The sequence below is a fragment of the Cydia amplana genome, chromosome 26 (genome assembly GCF_948474715.1).
Source record: "Cydia amplana chromosome 26, ilCydAmpl1.1, whole genome shotgun sequence".
Taxonomy (NCBI): Eukaryota; Metazoa; Arthropoda; class Insecta; order Lepidoptera; family Tortricidae; genus Cydia; species Cydia amplana.
In genome coordinates, this window is record NC_086094.1 from 5,978,213 (window position 1) to 6,003,585 (window position 25,373).

Below are 25,373 nucleotides of genomic sequence, written 5' to 3' on the forward strand. Positions count from 1 at the left end.
GAATTCACCGCTTCGGGCAAGACTCGAACTTGCGAGTTTTCGGAACACCAGTGCCCTGTTTATCAAAAGCTTGTAACTTATAATACAAGTGGAAGTCCCTTTCTAACAAAAGCTGTCAAAAAGGGACTTCCACTTGTATTACAAGTTACAAGCTTTTGATAAACAGCCCTAGTAGCACGGTCGCCTTTTTATCATTTATCACCATGCCTGTCACGATCTAACAAGTATGTAAGTGCGAAAGTGACGGGCTTAGTGATAGTCGATAAAAATGGAACCGTGCTGAGCCCGCAGGGCACTGTTCGATCGCTCAAGCTTATCGGAGCTACCGAGGCTTATCAGAAAGCATGCAAATTTTTCCATTCCTTCCTTTTTTGTTTACACCCACCTCCTGTACATTTCTCCAGAGCCCTGCCCTGCACATTTTTTCACAGACTATAGTTACAATAGCGCTGGCTGAGAATACGTTTGTGCCATATCCATTTTAGAGCAAAATCGTTTTTTAATCTAATACCTTTAAACGAGCAATTCTTGTTTATTTATTTATTTATTTATACATATATATATTTCGGGGATCTCGGAAACGGCTCTAACGATTTCGATGAAATTTGCTATATGGGGGTTTTTGGGGACGAAAAATCGATCTAGCTAGGTCTTATCTCTGGGAAAACGCGCATTCTCGAGTTTTTTTGGTCACCCAGATATTGATTTCTAAAATAACAAAAAATATGCTATAATTGACACTAATCGGTTATTGGAAAAACATATTTTTAAAAAATGTTCTGCCATATCCGCATTTTACTATAGGATAATTACACGCTGTTAACAGAAAATTATCACAAAAGTGTGTCATATCCAAAACTTTTGTGTCATATCATACATTGTACGTTTAACATTTACTCATCAAAAAACGATATGGCAATAATAAAAGTGCTTTTATTTCATGATTACCACTATATTCACAATATTTGTATAGTACTATTAATAGTAAACATATGTGCCTAAATGATAAATAAGTTCAATATTTCCTAAATGTAAAACTTTTCGAGAAATATTTTTTTTGCTTCTTTTCGCTCTCCTGTAAACCAATAAGTGGCGTATGGCACAAACGTATTCTCACCCAGCGATAGAGAGTATAGTTATATGCTTACCATTATCAGGTCTTACGGCGTGTGGCGGGCCATGCTTGCCCGGTCGCGCCGCCTTGACGTCGATATCGAGCGGCACCCATTTATGCTTGCCGGACTTATGGGGACCTTTTCCACCTGCTGAAAGAAGTACATTTTCTTACATTGCATTGATTTTAGTTACATTGCGGACTATTGGTTACGTCCAATTCAACTGACCGATCAAAACCCGCAATGTAATGAAACTCGCATGCGAGTTCTCGCAAGTCGCATCGTCTATATGAGCCCTTAAGAGGCAACAGGAGTGGTCATTTCTCCATACAAACGTATTCGACTGTTTCCTCCGTGGGTTTTGAAGCTACGAGTAGAGCAATGATTTTTTCAACAAAGATTAATATTGTCCGTTTTATTTTTTTTGATGGATGACTTCAAAAATGGCTAAAATGGCCTAATTGACCATGCCGCAATGAGAGGCGTGGTATTCAAAACTGATATCAATTAGCCAAAAAAGCAAAACGGTCCGACACAGATAATTTCATAATCATTTAGATTTCCAAATTAGGTTACGATTGGTTAAGTTTTGGAGGAGGAAACAGTCGAGTACGAAACCTCGATTATTGAGATTTTTACGCAGGAGTTTTCGCCTTGCCCTTATCGCACTAGTTTTACGAGCCGCTTCCGTTAGCGAGACGGGTATTATTTACCTAAAATATTTAAATCATAGCTCCTGTCGGCCTAGCCAAGGTGACAATCGCTATCGCTTTGTGTCTCTCTATCACTCTTACTTATTTGTGTGACAGTGACAGTTGCGTTTCGATCACTACGGAGCGTAAGCGATTGGCACCTTGGCTACGTCTTAATTTAGAGGGACTCTTGACATACCTGCGGCCTTAGACTTGTCGTTGTGCTTGTCGTGGTGCTTGTCGTTGTGCTGCTGGTGGTTCTGCGTGGGCTCCACCTTCTCAACCTTCGGTTGGTGCTCTTCTAACGGCTTGCGTTCCTGGTCCTGAAACAACATGGCTTCGTCAAACTAAATCCAAGTTTAAATGGTATCTTCTTGGGTCGTCCCATTCGTTTTTCGTCAAGTTCTTATATTAGTCCTATTCTGCTTTCGTCACCCATTCTACATTCGTCAGTGGCTTTCAATGTAGAATGGGGGACGACCCAAGACGATACCCTTCATATGTGAATTTTATTGGCAGAGTCGACATGTCTAAGGGTGGTGGGTAGGGTTTGCTATCCGGACCCGGAATGTATGAAATTTTCTGAATCTGGATCCGGATCCGCGGATCTTCCCATACATTTCGGATCCGTCGTGCAAACCCTAGTGGTGGGACTAGGTCGGTGATTAGGTGGGTCCACAGAGGACGAGCCGCCTCGCCAGGAAATTGCCGCGCGCAGCAACTCGGACTGTGTAGACGTGCCTCGGCCGCATTGCCTCGGGCGAGGCACGTCTCCACCGACCAGCTCGGCAGGCAGCTCGTTCTGTGTGGCTGTGGCCCCGCCTATTCAAACAACGTTCCTTTTGTTATGTTTATTAAGTAACAAGTAACTGTCAACAATTGTTTTGTGACACACCTTTATTGCTGACTGTACTTATTCTCATTTGCATGTCTATCAAGCACCTCTAGAGACCTTTCTAATGAACCTAAAATCGGTGTGTTTGTGTTTTTCCATTGAGGAGTTCTGTTTGCTACTTTCCGACTGTATCATCAGATCAGTTCCATGTACATATTATTGCATTTTCATCGGAATTAAGAACGTAATCCAAATTTCAGCTGAATCGGACCCCAGGAGAGAGTACTCACCGCGTTGCCGTTGTGGTGCGACGTCTCGGCGTCAGACGGCGGGGGGGTCGAGTGGCACCGCGCCGCGCCGGCCACCGCAGCGCCTAGCGTCGGCCAGTCGCCGATGTCCGTGAAGTCTGATGCCTGTGGACAAATAATTATATACTTTAGACTTTTTTGTTGGTAGAATCTGAAAATATGTGGGAGAAATTGACCTACGACGCAGGCGAGCCGGCCCGTTGACTCGCCAAATTTGACTTAATTTAAAATATATAATTAACGCCTCAAACCCTTCCCCAGAATGAGCCGCCTCGCGAAAAAATGGCCGCGCAAAGCAGCTCGATCTGTATTGACGTGCCTCGCTCGAAGCAAACGCATGCACCACGTTTGCTCAGGCGAGGCACTTCTAGGCCGAGTTGCCTCGCGTGGCATCTAGATGCCACGCCCTAGACTGCCCTAGACTGGACTAGTCCAGTCTAGGGCTCTTAGACCAACAAGTCTTTACCTGTCCATACTGCTCGACCTTGGCCCAGCTCCGGCGGCTCCTGCTCTTGCGTCTGGCGGATATGCCAGCTGTCATGCTAACGTGACACCTGTCACTAGTGCGCTCACTTTCACTGTGACCTCATGTCTGTGGTTGAGATTTTTTCACTAGCACTATATAATTTTGATAATTAAGTTCTAATGTCACTTTTGGATTGGCTTTATAGTTTTGTCACTTGCTTGAGTTTTTGTTTGACATAAACCTAGTTTCGATATACAGAATGGCCTAAAAATGAGGTAGTGAGGTCAGCCTTAAACTCAATGATTAAACTTAACAACCGTAATATAACTTGTTGACTGGTAATAAACTGTTAAATTATGCGCTTATGTTTTGAGATATGGATCAATTGGAACATCTTTTTTTTAATGTAGTCAGCTGTAGAAAGAGGTGACTGCCCTGCAAAATTATTTATATGCAGGGGGGATCACCTCTCTGCAGCTGAGTGTACATTATGTACTAATGGCGTTATTCATAAACGGCGTTATTCATAATCTGTTGTTACGTCATAGAGAGGGAGAAACGATGATCATCAGCTGATTAACTTAGCAGACGTTTATGAATAAGGGGGTTAGTATTTTAAAATTCTCTATTATAGGAATCCGTGTAGGAATACGTGTTATAATAGCAATCACAACTCGTCTCGTCACTCTGTGTGTGCCATCGCTTTTGAGTGCATAATGTATGAACCCATTTGCAAGTTCCGCATAGATTTTGTTTTATTACATTACAATGAAGTTAATATTCCGTCCCACAAATGTCGCAGTATCAGATATAGCCCAGTTGATATTTAAGACGGGTTATTAAAAGAACCGGTCGCCCTTCCCGCACGGAACAATGTCACACCTGATTTAGCGTAACCATGCCCAAATGTTAAATAAAGTCGCCAGACTGAGACGATCTTGCGTATTTTTAATTAATTTATGCATTGATACTATAATTTGAATTGATAACTACTAGAGCCTGTCATCCGTGTAAAGTCTTAGCCAACTCGGCGCTGACTTGATGAATGAGTGTGAAAATGCCACCGTAAATGTCAAAATTCCTATTAAAAAAATTGTGATTTGCTGATTTGACTATCGTATTATAGTCGGACCGAGCTAAGCTGCATGATAGTTGAAAGGCAAAGTGTGGAATATCATCATTCATGTCAAATTCACAAGACAAGAGACGCCTCACCCAGCCATAGACATGCCTGGTCCGGACCAGCTGGCATACCAGGGGACGTTATTTTATGGTGAGTGACACGTTCTGAGATGCAGCCTGGTGGGGTAGCGCTATGCTATAATGTAAGCATTGACAAGTAAAATGTATTGTACCATTTTATTAATAAATAAATGAAATGAAAAATGAAAAAACGCGCAGGGAAGACTACGCCATGGAGAGACTTTAAGATCAGGGCAGTTCGCTTCATTCAGGATTTAATGTACGCCCTTGACGGAAATATATTATTTTGATCCCTTGTAACACAAACTACTAATTCTGTGCCCGAGGGTAAGTGTGACCCTGAGCGGGGGAACACCGGTTAGCCTACATAAACATTTCGACTCACAAATATCAAGGACAGCTGCATTTCCAATACTAACTCTTTTTAAACCAGTCTGCGTCCGTTTACGAAAAGAAATATTAAAATATGGAGAAATATAATTAATAGAATTTAGCGTTACTTTGCGGACATTCGCGGCAGCTTCAAGGTAGCCCCCATACCTGAAAAACTCACAGAAAACCGACTCAGATGGTACGGGCACGTGATGCGGAGAGGCGATGAGTACGTTGCCAAGAAAGCTCTGAACCTGCCGGAGAAAGAGAGAGGCAAGGGACGCCCGCCGACAACATGGTGGACCAGCATGGCCCAATTACTTAAGAAAAACGATTTACCCGACCCGACAACCCTCGACAGAGTCTCGTGGCGCAAAATAATTAGGAGAGCCGACCCCACTTAAAGTGGGAAGGAGCAAGGAAGAAGAAGAAGTTACTTTGCGGACACCCATCCATATTAATTTTAAATATTTCGCGTGTTCTTTATTGACAGTAACATACAGTCAGCAGCAGAAGTTGCCGAGCGGGCGAGGTGTTCGAAATTATCTTGACGCGACTTTATTGTTAAGGGAATAAGAGCGTGTCAAGGTAATTTTGAACACCTCGCCCGCTTAGCAACTACTGATGCTGACTGCACCTACAGACTTGAATAAAATGAGGTTTCGAATTGTATGTAATGACTGCGTATCAAATTGCGCTTAATAAGAATTTCTTTATCTCAATAGCAAAGAAAATAAAATAATGTCGGGAACATTCGCGAATTATTGTAGAATGCAATCGTACATAATCAATTAAATACATCAATTCCATATAACACATATTGCATTACAGCCTTGAAATTAATTAGGTATCCACATAATATTTTAGAGCATATGTGACGTTATCTATGAAAAGGGACCTTATTGTCGATGGCGGTTACGCCATTATTAAAGATGCTCCGATATAAATACAATGCCGCGCGACGCTGTGCGGCGTAAGCGCCATCGACAATAAGGTCCCTTTTCATAGATAATGCCCCATATGGTAAACAAGTACCAACCGCGCGTAAATATACTATTTTAATAACAAATATTAAATTTGCACTTGACACAATACACAAGAAAACTTAACGCGGAAAATTTATACCTGAGCCCGTACCATGAGTCACTGACAGTGTCAAAACTGACATAAACGCTTTCGGGAACGTAATTTACTTTCTATACATCTCACTTGCACACGAGTACGAACGAGATGCATAGAAAGTAAATTACGTTCTCGATGACGTTTATGTCAGTGCCAAACTGGTGGTAGTGGTACTGGGCTATACCTTGAAAGATCACAATAATTTGCACGTTATAATTTAACGCACACTTCATTCATAATGACAACCTGTATCCTCCTATGTCCCGATGTCCTTTTATAAGGACAAAATCAAATAACATTTTGAACTTGATTGGATCTAAATAAGATTCGAGACAGATCCAAAACTTTCGTATGTCCGGGTTTTCTCTTCAGCCGGACTAGCACATGATTGGCGCGACAGTATCTCGCGGCGATATAGACTACCCGTCCCTGTTTTATTAACACAGAAAAAGTCGGGTAGTCTATCTCGCCGCGATATACTGTCGCGCCATGGTATAATAATATACTCCGCCTGGTACTCTCTTCCGAGATTCGCGAATGACCTAACTGGCACTTGCCTACGTCATCATGCTGTTTACAGGTTCTCAAACTTTAAAATGTGGGAGAATTTTAACCAATGGTGAAAATTATTTTAACGGCATTAATTTTAAGTTATTCATGTAGAAACATAGTAAAATAAAACAAATCTATACTGCACTTTTCACTCCTACTCTTACAGTTCCGAATAGAGCAGCCAACCATTTTCGTAACAAAACATTAATTACCAAGCTTACGACGTGAAAAGTTTGGAAAACACTGCGACTGCTGACACTGAGCGAGAAGGAAATAACAATTAACACGCGTTCGACAAGGATGACGGTCAGGGACAAAATGGCGGATTGTCAAATGTGACAGCGCTATCCTGTGTTGCCAGTAGTCTAAACAGAATTACCCGAACGTCTGAAATTTCTTTCGTGAATCGGAAGATATTGCTAACGAATAATTAAAAATGACGTGTTATTGTTGAATTTAAGATAAAATACATATAAATGAAAATTATAAAATTATAAAGAAATATTTTAACTTATTAACCATAGATATAATGCACCCATGTAACATGTTATGTTGAAATAAAGTGGCAATGTTATTGTGACGTAGGCAAGTGACACTCTGGGAAGAGAAGACCATGTTTTATTAGACCATGCTGTCGCGCCAATCATGTGCTAGGGGTGCAGCGGGTTGCATTTATCCGCCGATTATCGTAAAATTGCATGGGTGAGCAGGTTCGGTAGTTAATATGTAGTTATTTTTCTGTCGTTTCGTTTTTGGACATTGTTTAAAATGGTGCTTATTGGCATAAAGGACTTAAGACGTGCTTTCGCTGTGATAATGACTAAACGAAGAATAGTAGATTGTTAACCAAGGGGTGAAAGGCACTCATTTCTGCCGAGGTAGTTTGGTGCTCGAACGCAGTGAGAGCGCCAATAGTCCGAGGTTGAAATGATGCCTTTCCCCCGAGTTAAACACTCTACTTTTCATTTCGAATACGAGGAAAGTAAAATGCATGTGATTTAAAAAAACATGACTGATTATAATTTTTTATACTGTTTATAGAGGGTACTTTCAATTAACAATTTAGGTAAAAGAATCGTTATATATGGAATGGGGAGTTAAAAATCGGAATGGAAATTGTATAACAAATCCATTTAAAACCAAATTTCAATTGTTTATCATAAAAAATGGAAAAAATCGTACTTGGAAAGTTAAATGCTCTAGTGCAGAAACTTATCACTTTCTGCACACCTTTTAGAATAACAATGACCCTCTTTCAGAGCATGAGAAATGAAAAGTATTTTCACGTTTCATAAGCTTATTGCGAGGTCAACAGCTCAGAGAGGCACTAGTTATTTATTTCAGTACTAAAACAGTCTTAAACATTTCGCTAACAAGGAATTCAATTTAAAACTATCAAACGATATCGCGATTACGCGATAATAAAAACCCAAGGCCGACCACGTCACTCGTCACTGATTAAATATAAACACACATACACTTTGAAAACGAAAATATTTTATCAGATCGCGAATTATTTTTTGGCAAACTTTAAGAGCGGTTTCGCACTACGTCAGATCCGAACCCGCTACTTCGGACCATATTTTCACGGATTCGGATCGGACTTAGTGCGAAACCGCTCTATGACGTACCACAGTCAACAGCAGAAGTTGCTAAGCGGGCGAGGTGTTCAAAATGATCTTGACGCGACTTTATTGTTAAAAGAATAAGAGCGTGTCAAGGTCATTTTGAACAACTCGCCCGCTTAGCAACTTCTGCTGCCGATTGTACAAAATCTAGTTCATTATTAAGAGTTTTTATTTATCGAAGTTACGCTCTCATTTTATAATGAGAGCGCTTGTGTTTATATCCCAAAAACAAAAATTACTGATTTTTTGCCCTATCGTTACCTTAGTTCACAATCGTACTAATTACGGAAAACAATTTGTTGTAATTAGTACCATAGTGCACGGACATAAAGTTGTTATTACAACCAAATTTTCCGCGTAATTAGTACGACTGTGAACTAGGGTATCGACTATCGATATATCCAACCAATTAGCCAATACAGAACTGGTCTAAAAATTAGGAAGATTCGGTAGTTAATAATTGTTCAATCGACCTGTAATTTTTTATAGGCTGAAAATGGAACTAGCCTGTAACCACTAACCATTGAACTAGCCTGTAACCATTGAACTTGAACTATTACACTTATGTATAACTGCTGTCATGCTGTGCAGGTTCCCAATATTGTTTTTTTATAAAGATAATCGATTCAATTTCACAAATCGTAACTGTCCTCGATCCGATTGCAAATATGTCAAATATTATGTTGTCTTAGCCACATCACTTAAATATACGATGTTAGAATAATTTCACTGTACGTAGTATTTTTTTAATGCCGAAAGATCGTATTTTAATACTAAACCACATAAAACCATTATTTTATTATATATGTAAGTATAGATTATTTACTCAACCCTAGCTGCCAAGCCAACTGTGACATATATTACTTACTAAAATACAAATTTTAAAATGACTTTCACACACTATTTGTATTAACAATCGCAATACGCACTTTATATGTATACCGACGCCGTGTGAAGTTATGACATAACCTCAAAACTAACTGGAAGAAACGTGGCGAACACGTTGCGCGCGCCGGTACCGCCGTCCCGCTCTAACGCGCGCTGTGTTACCTGCCGTCTCTTTCCTTAGGGTGTTTTATAGGAATACTTTCGGGATTATTGAATCTGTGAGGAATGATCGATTAAATGATTAATGTTTAATTTAATGCTACCGTGTTACGTTATCTTGACTGATAAGCTTGGCAATAAAAAATGTTGTACCTATTAAATCTAAAATCAACACTTTTCAATTTTTTTTTCTTTTAGTATAAATCCAAAGAAAACAAGTTTTCATCTACTTTCACCTGAAGTAAAGTATAATATTTATTTGTTTTACAAGGGCGCAAAGTTGTTGTTTAGCCGCTCGTCCTAATATTGATACCCGAGTAGGGGGAAAGATTCCAAAATTGAACCACGAGCGTATCGAGTGGTTCAAAAAATGGAATTTTGAGCGTTGCGGGGGTTTCAAAATGCAACTTTGCTATCAGTTTTTGAACAATCGTGGTGTATAATTTGTTAAGGTTGTGTGTACATTGGTTGAACTACCCGTGCGAAGCCGGGGCGGGTCGTTAGTATTAGATAAGATAGCTTAAACTGGCTTAAAGGCTTTGGATAGTATCTCTCACGTAGAAAGTACTAAAGTTTCTAATTGCTTATTGCATAAGATCACGATACATAAAAAGTGATTTACATTTGAATTTAGATCGTATTCAAACTAGTCCTGTACCCTTACCACGAGTCACTGACAGCTAATGTCAACGTAATTTACTTTCTTAACTGTGCAATAAAGACTATGCCAATAAAGAGTATTCTATCGTCGTTTTCATTCCATCTAATCTATAGTTAGTTTTTTTTAGCATTAGAAAGAACTTGAAAGAAGGTAAGCGATTTTGACATGTCTTTTAATTGAAGAACACTTTTTAAAAATCAATAACTATTACTTATGAAAGCAGAAGACTTTAAGAGATCGTATCAGATTCATAATGGTTACATATTTGCCGTAACTTATTTTTAAAATGTGTTTTTCAATTAAAAGACACATCAAGATTGTTTACCTTATTTCTAATGCTAAAAAAAACGAAGTACAAATTCTTTACATAAAAATAAACCTGTCGTAGCAGAAATGCCGAGACAACGAGATGAGGAATACAATAAACTTGACATACACTAATTAGTAATTATACTGTAGGTATTGGAAATTACAATAAACGAACTAGAACAGTTGACGCGATACATTCACATGTAAAACATGTTTACAGTCTGTCATGTTACATTAACATTACAATAACGGCATTTATCATCGGCCGGGTTTAGCAAGACAAGGACACAGCTATTGGAATAAAGATATGATTACACTAAAGAAAAAAAGATATAGCAACAAAGAGAGAAAGAGAATTTTAAGTAAAAAACCGGCCAAGGGCGAGTCAGACTCGCGCACGGAGGGTTCCGCACCATTAACAAAAAATAGAGCAAAACAAGCAAAAAAACGGTCACCCATCCAAGTACTGACCCCGCCCGACGTTGCTTAACTTCGGTCAAAAATCACGTATGTTGTATGGGAGCCCCACTTAAATCTTTATTTTATTCTGTTTTTAGTATTTGTTGTTATAGCGGCAACAGAAATACATCATCTGTGAAAATTTCAACTGTCTAGCTATCACGGTTCGTGAGATACAGCCTGGTGACAGACGGACGGACGGACGGACGGACGGACAGCGGAGTCTTAGTAATAGGGTCCCGTTTTTACCCTTTGGGTACGGAACCCTAAAAAGATATAGCAACAAAGAGAGAAAGAGAATTTTAAGTAAAAAAGAAAATAAATCTATACTGAGGGGCTACCGCGAAAACAGAAATTCGCAAATTGCGGCCACCTTTCTCTGTAACTCTAATTACGCCTTCATTGGAGTAAAAGAGAAACGTGCACCTCTACAGTTACTTGCAATAATATGTTACACAAGGATGGCCGCAAAAATATCTGACACGTTTTTATTTGTAGAGCCAAAAGCATTGCATTAATGCTTACGCTCACCAGTTTAGATTTAAGCTTAGATTAAGTACCATAGCTAAATAAGTTACGCATGTAAATGTTTTCTTTTCTCAAGTAAGTGAATTATTGTTATTCTTTTGAGAAATAAAGATATTTAAAGATTTAAACCGAAAAGCGCGTGTCACATATCGTCGCTAAGTATACTTACTCAACCTCATATCTGCAACAATCATTTGATGGAAATGTCGCTTTTCTTTCATTCGGAATACGGGTGTTTTTGTCATCAAATGAGTGTTGCAGATACGAGGTTGAGTAAGTATAGCGGCGATATTTTTGTGGCCTTCGAAGAGTAACATATTATTGCAGGTGACTCTACACAAAAGTGAACCTATAAAATGTTCCGTGATCAAGTTTTGCACGGAACACTAAAAATCGTCAACAAAACAATTCCTATAGTGTAGCCACGCCTTTACATGTGCCAGTATACCCGTCCCTCTCGCCCAAGGCCGCTAACTGCGTAGCGTACATTTTTAATTTCCGTCTGTTACGATGCCTCACTTATTATTATGCAGTCTGTTGACGTTCCATATTCAATATACAGGGTGAGACAATCATTCGGGCCGAAAGGAAAATGTCGATTACGTAACGCGTAGTTCGTTTTTTTTTTTAGCATTAGAAATAAGGTAAACAATCTTGATGTGTCTTTTAATTGAAAAACACATTGTAAAATAAGTTACGGCAAATATGTAACAATTATGAATCTAATACGATCATTTATATTCTTCTGCTTTCATAAGTAATAGTTTTTGATTTTTAAAAAGCGTTTTTCAATTAAAAGACATGTCAAGATCGCTTACCTTCTTGCAAGTTCTTTCTAATGATCTAAAAAACGAACTATAGATATTGTTACAATTTTTAGATGTTCTGAAATATTGTAACTGTAAAGTCCTAATGTATGTTTTATTTATCTACTCGATAACCTAATCCCAAGAATTAGCGTAGGCTCTAGTTTTTACCGAAAGGAACTGCCATCTGGCTTTCCAAACCTAATGTATCTGCGATAATATCTTACACGGCGAATCGGGCAAAATATCCGTTCATAAGATATTGCAGTGTCTTATCTTATGGCATTCTTTTTTCGAAATGTCAAAACGATTTGCTACTATGGATTTTATATGAAACACTAGCATGTGACGTCACGGTCAAATTACCTACTCTTCCTAGTTTTAAACGGGTTTTAAAAGAGAAATTATGCCTAAAAATAACTTCTGTCCACGTTTCTCTATTAATCTTTTGGTGCTTTATTTCATGCATTGGTGTAATAATGGTGCAACGTGGGGGGTAAAAGTGAAACATTGTACGAGAGTCTATATATTCACGACAGCCGCAGGCATTTTTTTTACAATCCATGACTCCCGCGGGAACAATATAGATATGCCTTTGTCTTTCAGTACACCTGCATGGAATAAGATATTTTTCGAGCAAGTGTGATGAAATATGATTTATTTTGAATACTTACAGTGAAATTTATTGCAATGTACAATTTTATTTATGTTGACGGTTAACTTTTTCACCTGTAGTCTTCACTTGACAATGCACGCAAGAATTAAAAGGGCCCCTGTTCAGTTTATAAAAGACCCCTGACCTAACGTTGCATGACTTCCACGTGACCTTTGCAAAGCTTGCTTAAGATCGGTTTTCCTAGGATAGCGGTGCCGTCATGTAGCGGCCGTCTCCATACTAAATAATACGGCTAAATATGGATGTCGTAGTATTTGTATGGAGACGGCCGCTATATGACGGCACCGCTATCGGAGGAAACCAAAGCTTTATACGTTACATCACACTCCCAGACAAACATCGTGGGTGACCTTGAACCCTAACGTATCTGCTGTATGTAGGTATATACCCAATACAGCCATACCATTAGGGCCAGACGAGAGTAATTTTGTGAGTTGTGAGCTAAGTATTTTCAGCTGCAGAAATTCTAATGTAATGTATGTCGGCAGACTCATTTTGCGTCCCCGTGTAAGCCAAACAGACGTTTTTAGGATTCCGTTCCAAACGGGACCCTATTACTAAGACTCCACTGTCCGTCTGTCTGTCTGTCACCAGGCTGTACTCATTAATCGTAATAGTTGAAATTTTTACAGATGATGTATTTCCGTTGCAGTTATAACAACAAATACTAAAAAGTACGGAACCCTCGGTGGGCGAGTTCGACTCGGACTTGTCCGGTTTTATATGAAACTCACAACAAGGATGTCAAACAAATGTAGTCTTGTGAAGCTTTGTCCTTAACAAAAACTAAAAACGAAAAAAAAAAATACGCGTCGGCTTGAGAACCTCCTCCGTTTTTTTCGTCGGTTAAAAATGAAAGAAAAAAGAGTATGTCTGTACAATTTGGTACCTTGTCACAGTAGTCACAGTACTGTTGGTAGTATGAGGTCTCTAGCGACTTTCATATTGATTGTCACTGTGACAAGGTACGAAATGGTACTGAAATTAATCTCTTTGACTGTACATTATATGCCTGTCAAGTACGGCTACCATCAGTTTGGCACTGACATAAACGCCGTCGAGAACGTAATTTACTTTCTATACATCTCGCTCGTACTCGCATATTAGTGCAAACGAGATGTGTAGAAAGCAAATTACGTTCTCGATAGCGTAAATGTCAGTTTTGACACTGTCAGTGACTCATGGTACGGGCTAAGCACGTTTGATCGTCTGCGCCCTACTTAACCTTTGTTAAACATACTAACGTAACATAGTAGGTCCGACCTTGAACTCTGACGTATCTGCTATATATAGCCTTATCAGAAGTGATAGTGAATGTTACATTGCCTGGAGGCTGGAGCTAGTGTTTTGAGAACAATCAAATTACAATTGAGTGACACCGTATTATAATTACTCTATGTATAGTAGAATCCCGTTTAATGCGATTTCTCGCGTAATACATTTTGCAATGGTCCCTTTTGATACATTTTCAATGTTGGGCGTTTTTTTTGTTGTCCCCTACACTTTTTTTTTCAAATTTGGGATATTTTATGTTATTTCTACTCAGAATCACGAGCTCTGTCTATCCTAATAGGAGAAAAAAAGTGTCCCATAATTTCCATACATTTTTCGATCTTTCCATTACGCGACCGCCATACAAAGTCTATGAAAAATGGTGATGAAAAATGGAAATAAAAACCTTAGGACACTTTTTTCTCCTATTAGGATAGAAAGAGCTCGTGATTCTGAGTAGAAATAACATAAAAAATCCCAAATTTGAAAAAAAAGTGTAGGGGACAGCAAAAAAAAAAACGCCCTGTTACGCTTTCCCACTTAACGATGCGTTTTGGTAAATATTGCAATATATATTACAAAGACATAGTTAGAAATATGTCACTAGAGGTGCAGTGGTTGGTAACATACCAAGCACTAAAGTTCGTATCAAATCAACTACGCCGGCGCGCGGGGAACTCTAGTGCTATATTCAGCCAGACATTTGAGTCGCTACAGATAGTACAGATATGACGAATGTGAAGGAAGCGAGAGTAAGTAGTATGCCAGGGCCGGGTGAAGGTCTACGGGGAAAGGCGACGCTTGAACAGCTCGCCAGTACACAGTACCTACTACCTACTACGTTTGAATCCCTTTTCATGCTCGTTATTCTTTATAGTGCATCGCTAATAGACCACGAGTCTACACTACAACAGGCTTTTTATTATCATTTTCTCTGTGTATCACAAAGCGTCGTAAAAGTCAGCTGCCGCTCTGTTATAAGATAACTGATAAGACTAAGCACGGTAGTAGCTACCACTTGTACCTATAGACACGTGGTAAAAATAGTTATACAGCGTGCTTCCTGTAACAGGACAGGAGCAATAAATTAAACTGTAGGCTGTGCTCCTCAAACTGACCAACTCAGTTCAGCGACTTTTGAAAATAACTCATGTTTTGATTTTTATTACACTTTTAAGTTTATTCTAAGACGCAATGTATTGCAAATTTTGTTATGTTTAAAGCGTGACAAGCAACGTCAAACACACTGATGTCAGCGTACATTGAAGGCAATCTTTATTTTGTATGAAAAAGAGGAAGTCTACAGGAATCATAATTTTTAAAAGTTGCTGAACAGATGTTGGTCAGTTTGAGGAGTACAGCCTTTAGTTTAATTTATTGCTCCTGTTACAGGGATATGATCAAATCACGCAGGATGTTAAAATGTCGAATCCATATCATCATTTCCCTAGAAAAATTCAGTCATTTGACCAAATCACTGACTCTGTTTAGTGAAAAAACAAAATCGGCCAATAAACGCGAAACGCTTTTTCATTTCACTAGATTTGTTTAGGAATTTGACAAAATCCCTAACCACGACAGTAAGTTGACGAAACGAACTCAAAAAGTCAACTAGTTTTATCATTTCGCTAAACAGGTTTAGTGAAATGATAAAGTCTCAACTGGAAGATGGTATATGGTGATTTGATTAAATCTCTGAACGGCTTAGTGAAATGACGAAAGCTAGTACAGAATACAACAGTTTACTCTACAGTTAAGCGATTTGGATTTGATCAAATCGCTTAACTCTCTAACTAGATTAAGTGAAATGGTAAAATAAAATGTCAATAGTATTGTATCAAAGTTGTTTATTAAACCAGCTATTTTAATCTGATACAAGAATAGGTGGTTGTAAACTGAAACATAATAATTAATTGTTAAGAGGGATTGTCTTTTTAATTATTATAATTATACCATACTTTCTTACTACAATAGACCATGGTAAAGTTACCTTCTGATGGTAAAGTTGCCACTTGCCAGTTTTGACGGTAATGAAAAACGAAGCTACAAGTGCGTAAACGTAATTTTAATTGAGTACTTTCCTCTACTTCAAATTAATTATTTCACACGTGCACGTGCACGTGCAGTTATTTTCAAAAAAAATTACTTAATCTAGTCAGAGATTTGATCAAATCGCTTAACTGTAGAGAGTAAACTGTTGTATTCTGTACTTGCTTTCGTCATTTCACTAAACGGTTCAGAGATTTAATCAAATCACCATAATTATACCATCTTCCAGTTGAGACTTTATCATTTCACTAAACCTGTTTAGCGAAATGATAAAACTAGTTGACTTTTTGAGTTCGTTTCGTCAACTTACTGTCGTGGTTAGGGATTTTGTCAAATTCCTAAACAAATCTAATGAAATGAAAAAGCGTTTCGCGTTTATTGGCCGATTTTGTCTTTTCACTAAACAGAGTCAGTGATTTGGTCAAATGACTGAATTTTTCTAGGGAAATGATGATATGGATTCGCCATTTTAACATCCTGCGTGATTTGATTTCCCTGCGACATAGACACTATAGACAGTGAAAAAGCTTGGAAATGTCATCATTAATGTCAAATTTCTATGAAAATGGCAAGTTAAAAAAGAGACAAGATAGGAAAGTGCCAAGTTTAGGAAAATGTCGAAGTCGTCCTCAGCGAAAATGTATTGGCCTTCAATAAGGTAAAGCGAAATGTAATGGATGAATGTTCATAACAGTAATTTAGTGTATGTGTCGGCGGCCGATCGTAAGATCAGGCAGATGGTAATGTTCCTGTGTAATGTTTTGACGATAGTGACATTAAACCAATATATAGGTAGGATAGGTTCGGTAGGTTGCTTTAGATGCCCGAAGGGCAAACTGCCCAGAAATAGGAGCCCCGCGTAGCGGGGCTCCGTCGACTCAGGGTACGGGTCAAAGATTTTCACGTTTCACAATATGCCTAGGAATTTCACGATATGCCTGATCTTACGATCGGCCGCCGACATATGAATTAGTGCTAACCAGCAAACAGGTTCATGCATATAGTACGGCTCTTCTGAGGTGAACTTTTCGCTTCAAACCGTAATCTTTCAAACAAAGGCCATTGTCTCTATTATCGCAAAAGTGCTTGCTCCCGACTTGGCACGTGCCAGTACAACATTCATATTGAAAAACAACCGGTATCGTCATAGTATTAAGGTTCAAATTTAATGTCACTGATATTCTAGATATTACGTTTTGGTAGTGTAGGACGATAAACCGCCCCGAAGCGATACGGCGCTCATATTATTTTGATACTTAGTGTGGTGTTAAAAATGAAACGCGGTTATTTATTATATTGTTTTATTTAAATTATTAGCTTGCGGTGGTAAATGTAATAATTTTGTTACGGGTTCAGCGGGGAGCCCTATAGTGGTATAAAATAAAATAAGGAATTACTGTATTTAAGGGTATATTTCTTTCACCTTACAATTTGCTACGCCAGCTTAGCGGTAGGATTAGGTTAGGTAATAACTAATAATGGTAGTAAACTAGCTCAGTCTTAATTTAAATTTAGAGCACAGGGGGTGAGTCTGTGTTTCAAGATGCTGGAAGACCTTGGTAACTGTAGGTAAAAATATTAAATTATTGGGCGCCTTAATAAAATATATTATAGGGAACACTCTGACCTCGGGTTAAAAAAAAAAGCACGAGAGTTGGGCCCTGCAGCCGCGTGGTGGTGAGCTCAACCACCCCGGTGCCACAGCAGCCGCCTCCGAACGTCCATGCCAGTTAAGTGGTCAAGGGCAGCACCAGCTCAGCGCGGCCTGGAGCACAACCTCGCTCATGCCGACGCCCTTGACTAACTAGGGAACTGAAGGGGTAAACGAAACCTCCTCTTGAAAGCCCTGGAAATAATTTAAAAACAATAAGTATGAGGCTTTGCCGATCCTCGACGAGGGTTAAAATTCGCAAGAACGGTTGAGCAACTTACCCAATGCAGAAAAGAAGCCGGCTTTGTAAATCCGTGCCTTCATGTCTATGCATGGGGCCTTCAAAGGTTATGATAAGTAGAACATAATATTCTCCCTGAAAATAAGTAATAAAACAATAAGCACTGAACACGTCTCGAACAATTTGATACGTAGATCAAGAAAAATACTTACGATTAAGCGGTTTAAGCCGCGATTTAAAAAACAATGTGGCACACTGGCCTTTGAAGAAAACGGAATCCTCTCGCTACAACATCTCATCCGAAATGCCGATGACAGCTGACAGATCGAATCACAGATACTCCCACCGCTGCGTCTCGTTGCGCGTACGACGCAGATACAGCGACCGAAACTCGTTTCAATAAAAAAAAATAATTTCCAAAAAAGGAAAGAAGAAAGTTATAAAATATTTAATTGTGTTTTAATATTTGTAAATTAATAAAAGTAAACCTTTTATTGAAGAAAAATCAGACAGCGAGCTACTCACGCCCTCTGTCGATATTTTCAGCAACTAATTAGCTTTCGGACCGACGTTAATACGATCAATGCAAGTATTACCATCGCCCAACGCTAGATGTCCTATGAGGTCTAAAAAAATATTGTTACAGTACATCCCTTCCCGAATAAAATTTTGACGTAGGCAAAATTTTGAGCTGGTCTCCAGCTCCAAACATCTATCCGCAGAAAGTAAACTACAAAATAAAAAATATAATTAAAAAAAACAACCACCCAAATCGAACCCACGCACTAAACCACAAACTTAATTTATAAGACTTGACGTTCGCAAGTAAATCTCTAAGCTACATTACTACGAAACGTCGCATCGCTTATATTTCTTGGTGGCATAACGAACGGCCCAGGCCGCGGGTTATGCGTCCAAGAGATACAGCGGAAGACGGCATATAGCCAAGTGAAATTAAACTATGTACTTAACTAAGATCGGTGACTGCTACTTTACATTATTTAAGTAACGCGCGCTTATCAGGCCGTGCCTTAAGTCGACACAGGTCTGGACGCTAATACCTATAAGACAATACCACACCACAACGATACGTTAACCAGCTGTGTCTGAACGACAGGCAGACGGTAACGTTCGAAACAACACGAGACACACGGAAGTCGACTGTACAGACTGCATTTCAGGCAATGCAAGTCTGTCAGTCTGATACACAAAAATCCGATGTTTGCGGATAACGCTTTAAGGCGTGTACCACAGAACACCCCCCAACATCAACATTAACGTTCACGCATATGATTTAAGTCATACCGCAAAGCGTTAACAAGGAATACGACACAGCTATTAAGAGTTTGACGGTTTAAAATCCGCCAGAACCCGACCAGCCAGTGCCGATTGGAATGCTGGTTTAAAGCGCCAGCACCCCGGTAAAACACGCGAAGAGACTTTAAATCGTCCTCTCCGCCCACCAACAACAACAAACCACGTGCCTGAGTTACGTTTGCTCAGACACGATCGAAAGAAAGTAATACGCGTGTTCGAAAGGTAATTTTCCCCTCTGGACACTACGTACATAAACTCCTGCCCGCAATACACAAAAAAAACTCCTACCGAACATCAACAATAAAAAAAAACGCGCAATCACCGATAGTAAACTAATAAGGTAAATATTTACTCCATGTAAAGTAACAACCATAAGGAAAAAACTCGATTTAAGTCGAGATAATAGATAAGGAAAAGTAGGTAATAAACATAACTCCCGTACGAAACAACTCTAACATCACTACAATAAGACTCAAGTTAAAGATAACCCTCAAAGAAATGAACCCGGTTATTGTTAAATGCGCACGCTGGATTAAGTTAAACTATTAAAGAACTAAGAGGTCACCCAGTTATTTAAAACTTAAAGGAATGTTGAATTTTTTTTTTAAAGAATCACCCTGTATGCTCTTCACATGTTTAACTTACTGTGTTAAGGTTCCATAAGTATTTTACATGAATATATTGTGCTACCATTTACAAAACTGCAATTCACCATCGTTAAGTTAGTAATAATATATACAGCACCAATAATGTGCCTGACTGTACTTAATTATTCTCCTACGCATCTACAGTAAGTAATAATATTTAATATTAAATTAAGCACCTTCCGGAACAACAGTAATAATTTTAGTACAACATTGTAAAAAAAATAACCTGCTGACTGTACATCGTTCACATCAAAAAGACAAATTCATCTTCAACTACTAAGTATAAAAAGAATGGACAAGCTTGCGGTACTATTTAAAAGAAAATTGTAGGTATCATTTGCTTACACTTCACTTCGGTAAAGGAATAACATATAGGTTATGGTTAGCACTTTCAGCAATTAATAAATAAAACTCACTAGTTATATTTGGTAACTAATAAACAAGGGTTAATAATTCCAACTGACTGTACTTTTAACACGAAAAACCTCCTACAACAAAACTTCTTATTAAATTAATTATTTTTAAACAAATATTTTAAAAAATATTTTGCCAACCATACCAATGAGGATAAATGTACACTAAAATAGGTACAGAAATACTAGTAATACACCGTTCCTAACATTCTACTTGAGATTATTTAACTTACTACTTTCATAACTACAAGCTTAAGATTTATAATATTACACCCTCAAAAGTACAAATAAAATATTTAGTTTTAATTACACAGTACCGCAACACTCTAAGGTAAATTAATAGGTATTTGTAATAATACAAGGATGGCTATAACTTTATAACCTCCATTTTACACATCACATCGTACTTAACCGCGTTAAGTACAAAAGGAAATAATTAATAAAATAATGGTCTTCCAGCTTGAACACACTAGAGCCACACGTAGGGCTGCCACTGTTACGGGTTCAGCGGGGAGCCCTATAGTGGTATAAAATAAAATAAGGAATTACTGTATTTAAGGGTATATTTCTTTCACCTTACAATTTGCTACGCCAGCTTAGCGGTAGGATTAGGTTAGGTAATAACTAATAATGGTAGTAAACTAGCTCAGTCTTAATTTAAATTTAGAGCACAGGGGGTGAGTCTGTGTTTCAAGATGCTGGAAGACCTTGGTAACTGTAGGTAAAAATATTAAATTATTGGGCGCCTTAATAAAATATATTATAGGGAACACTCTGACCTCGGGTTAAAAAAAAAGCACGAGAGTTGGGCCCTGCAGCCGCGTGGTGGTGAGCTCAACCACCCCGGTGCCACAGCAGCCGCCTCCGAACGTCCATGCCAGTTAAGTGGTCAAGGGCAGCACCAGCTCAGCGCGGCCTGGAGCACAACCTCGCTCATGCCGACGCCCTTGACTAACTAGGGAACTGAAGGGGTAAACGAAACCTCCTCTTGAAAGCCCTGGAAATAATTTAAAAACAATAAGTATGAGGCTTTGCCGATCCTCGACGAGGGTTAAAATTCGCAAGAACGGTTGAGCAACTTACCCAATGCAGAAAAGAAGCCGGCTTTGTAAATCCGTGCCTTCATGTCTATGCATGGGGCCTTCAGAGGTTATGATAAGTAGAACATAATATTCTCCCTGAAAATAAGTAATAAAACAATAAGCACTGAACACGTCTCGAACAATTTGATACGTAGATCAAGAAAAATACTTACGATTTTTTTTTTTATTTTTTTTTTTTATTTTACTTTATTAGGTACACTAAACAGACATCGTACAATATCATGGGTAATACAATTGTACATTATGGCTTAAATCTAGCACGAGATCCAAAACAAGTGTACACAGCATGTTTTACAATTTAGCGGAAATATTACAAACTAATTAACACCATATTATAGCTACAGTGAAAAATATCAGAGAAGAAAAAACTATCTAAACATTACAATATAACGAGTAACGAACTTTACATATAAAAACTATTAAACATCACAGATGAAACAAACTTAGAGGATTAAGGCAGATGTCATCAGTTTAGTGGGAGAAGAGGAGAAGAGGACGCCAGCCAAGCACTTCCTAAACCTAGCGATGTGAGGGTCAAAAATATCAATGCCCCTACCGCGATGATCACCGGCTGTTAAATCGTTATATTGGCGGCACATTCTTGTAATTGGATTATAGAAGGAAGTGTTGTTTTTGTACACTCTAAGTGCGAAAAGTTTAGTGTTACGACCTCTAAATCTAGGTGTGTTAAAGGTAATGGATGATAATAGTGCAGCAGAGTCAATTTTTGAGTGTATAATTTTATATAAATTCAAAAAGTCATACATCTTACGACGAGCTTCTAGTGTGGGGATATTGAACTTGATTAGTCGACTAGTATACGATCTGTATGTACGTCCCAGTTTAAATCTAAACGCAAGAACTTTCAAAAATTGCTTCTGTACCGCTTCTATAGCGGTATAAGCCGCGATTTAAAAAACAATGTGGCACACTGGCCTTTGAAGAAAACGGAATCCTCTCGCTACAACATCTCATCCGAAATGCCGATGACAGCTGACAGATCGAATCACAGATACTCCCACCGCTGCGTCTCGTTGCGCGTACGACGCAGATACAGCGACCGAAACTCGTTTCAATAAAAAAAAATAATTTCCAAAAAAGGAAAGAAGAAAGTTATAAAATATTTAATTGTGTTTTAATATTTGTAAATTAATAAAAGTAAACCTTTTATTGAAGAAAAATCAGACAGCGAGCTACTCACGCCCTCTGTCGATATTTTCAGCAACTAATTAGCTTTCGGACCGACGTTAATACGATCAATGCAAGTATTACCATCGCCCAACGCTAGATGTCCTATGAGGTCTAAAAAAATATTGTTACAATTTACAAAGGTGCAGCTGCAAGCATTGTTATTTTTTCTTATCTTTAAAATAACGATACTGTGAAATTAGCACCTCTGATGTGATGCCGACGCATAGTAACAATAAAAACACTGATAAGGCAAACGTGGAGCTTTGAAGCGTACAGCTTTTCTAACAAAACGTCACGTGTCAACGGTCAGAAGAAAGGTCGGTTATAATATAAGAAAGAAATTGATTATATCTGATTTTTTATGACACGATTTTATCTAGTAGTAGTAGTATAACTGTTTATATACCTACACGGAAAAATTTTGATTATACCTATGTTAAACTTATTAATCTTAAATTTACATTGTTACCTTAGATTTTGTTATATAACAAATATACAACGCTTTATCATAAATAACCGTGTTTCATTTTTAACACCACACTAAGTATCAAAATAATATGAGTGCCGTATCGCTTCGGGGCGGTCTATCGTCCTGCACTACCAAAACGTAATATATTGAATATCAGTGACATTCAATTTGAACCTTAATACTATGACGATACCGGTTGTTTTTCAATATGAATGTTGTACTGGCACGTGCCAAGTCGGGAGCAAGCGCTTTTGCGATAATAGAGACAATGGCCTTTGTTTGAAAGATTACGGTTTGAAGCAGGGATGTTGCGAACATCCGCATCCGCATCCGCAACCGCGGAACATCCGCATTATTTTCAACATCCGCATCCGCATCCGCATCCGCATAAAATCGATGCGGAGCTTATGCGGATGCGGATGTCGAACAAGTCGGTACAGGAACGTCTTAGCGGCGGCGTAAGTGCTAGGTAATTTCGTCATTACCTATAACGAAATCGTCTAGATCCAGAAAAGTCGGCGAAGTTACTGTTTATTAAATAGGTATAACGCACCTATATTCTTGCTCAAATACTAAACGTTTGGTTTTTTTAGGGTTCCGTAGCCAAATGGCAAAAAACGGAACCCTTATAGATTCGTCATGTCTGTCTGTCTGTCTGTCCGTCTGTCCGTCTGTCCGTATGTCACAGCCACTTTTCTCCGAAACTATACGAACTATACTGTTGAAACTTGGTAAGTAGATGTATTCTGTGAACCGCATTAAGATTTTCACACAAAAATAGAAAAAAAAAGAATAAATTTTTGGGGTTCCCCATACTTCGAACTGAAACCCAAAAATTTTTTTTTCATCAAACCCATACGTGTGGGGTATCTATAGATAGGTCTTCAAAAATGATATTGAGGTTTCTAATATCATTTATTTCTAAACTCAATAGTTTGCGCGAGAGACACTTCCAAAGTGGTAAAATGTGTGTCGTCCCCCCCCCCCCCCCCTGTAACTTCTAAAATAAGAGAATGATAAAACTAAAAAAAATATATCATGTACATTACCATGTAAACTTCCACCGAAAATTGGTTTGAACGAGATCTAGTAAGTAGTTTTTTTTTATACGCCATAAATCGCCTAAATACGGAACCCTTCATGGGCGAGTCCGACTCGCACTTGGCCGCTTTTTTAATAAAAAAATACTAAAAATGTAATATTTGACGTTTTCTAAGTACCTAATCTTGACATCCGCATCCGCATCCGCATCCGCGGATGTGAGCCTTTAAAAATCCGCATCCGCATCCGCATCCGCGGATGTCAAAAAATCTGCATCCGCAACATCCCTGGTTTGAAGCGAAAACTTCACCTCAGAAGAGCCGTACTATACCTAGTACTAAATACAGGGTGACCACTATTTACTACAACCAAAATTCCCTGACTTTTCCCGGTTTTCCAGGCGTTTTTTCAAGTTTTTCCCTGACCATAATCTTAAATGTAATAAATATACTAGTGGCTCTGTGAGCTGTAGACCTCGCGAGCATAGCTTATTGGGACCGTGCACGATGACAGCGCCACACAGCGCTTTGATTAATCAACAATATAAAGATTTTAATTTACACATATTACATTACGGCTAGCAGTTTCACAAAACAGGGACGTTTTGAAATGCGGCGGTTCGACGATTAGCCGGATTGTCATTGCGATACGTTCTTCAATAAGGCGGCCTAGGTAGCTTCAGATGCCCGAAGGGCAAACCGCTCAGAAATAGGAGCCCCGCGAAGCGGGGCTCCGTCTAGTCAAGTTGCGAAGGAAATGTTTTTTGAAAAGAAACAGTCCGACGAACTCCAGATTTGATGGACACCCCAGCATTTTTCATAGTTTGTTGTTGTTATGTCAGGCAGCGCCACGAGTGTTAAAAATGGGAACTAAAAACTGTCAAAGCGGCGGCTAATGACTCGCTGTATTACATTACGGCTAGCCGTGTTGAAGAACGTATGGCGCCGAATACATTCCGGCGGATTTTCATTCAGCCGCATTCAATCCGGCTAATCGTCGAACCGCCGCATTTCAAAACGCCCCTGTTTTGTAAAACGGCTAGCCGTAATGTAATAGGGCGGATTATACGATCCGACTGCGACAGATATATAATATTTGGAGATGATAAAATTAATAATTTGTTTATTTTTTTATGTACATACAGAGACAATTTTTATTCCCTGACCTCCATTAAATTTCCCTGACAATTCCCTGACTTTT

General features: G+C 38.7%; 1 protein-coding gene across 1 annotated transcript in view; it reads right to left on the reverse strand.

The window, feature by feature from the left end:
• LOC134660083 (la-related protein 1) overlaps nucleotides 1-25,373 on the reverse strand; it is a 109,165-nt gene that overhangs the window by 40,479 nt on the left and 43,313 nt on the right. The window contains exons 4-6 of the mRNA XM_063515783.1: nucleotides 2,933-3,055; nucleotides 2,007-2,130; nucleotides 1,149-1,265 (exon numbers count right to left, since the gene is read on the reverse strand). Of these exons, the coding sequence (XP_063371853.1) occupies nucleotides 1,149-1,265; nucleotides 2,007-2,130; nucleotides 2,933-3,055 (364 nt within the window). The remainder of the gene's footprint in view (nucleotides 1-1,148; nucleotides 1,266-2,006; nucleotides 2,131-2,932; nucleotides 3,056-25,373) is intronic.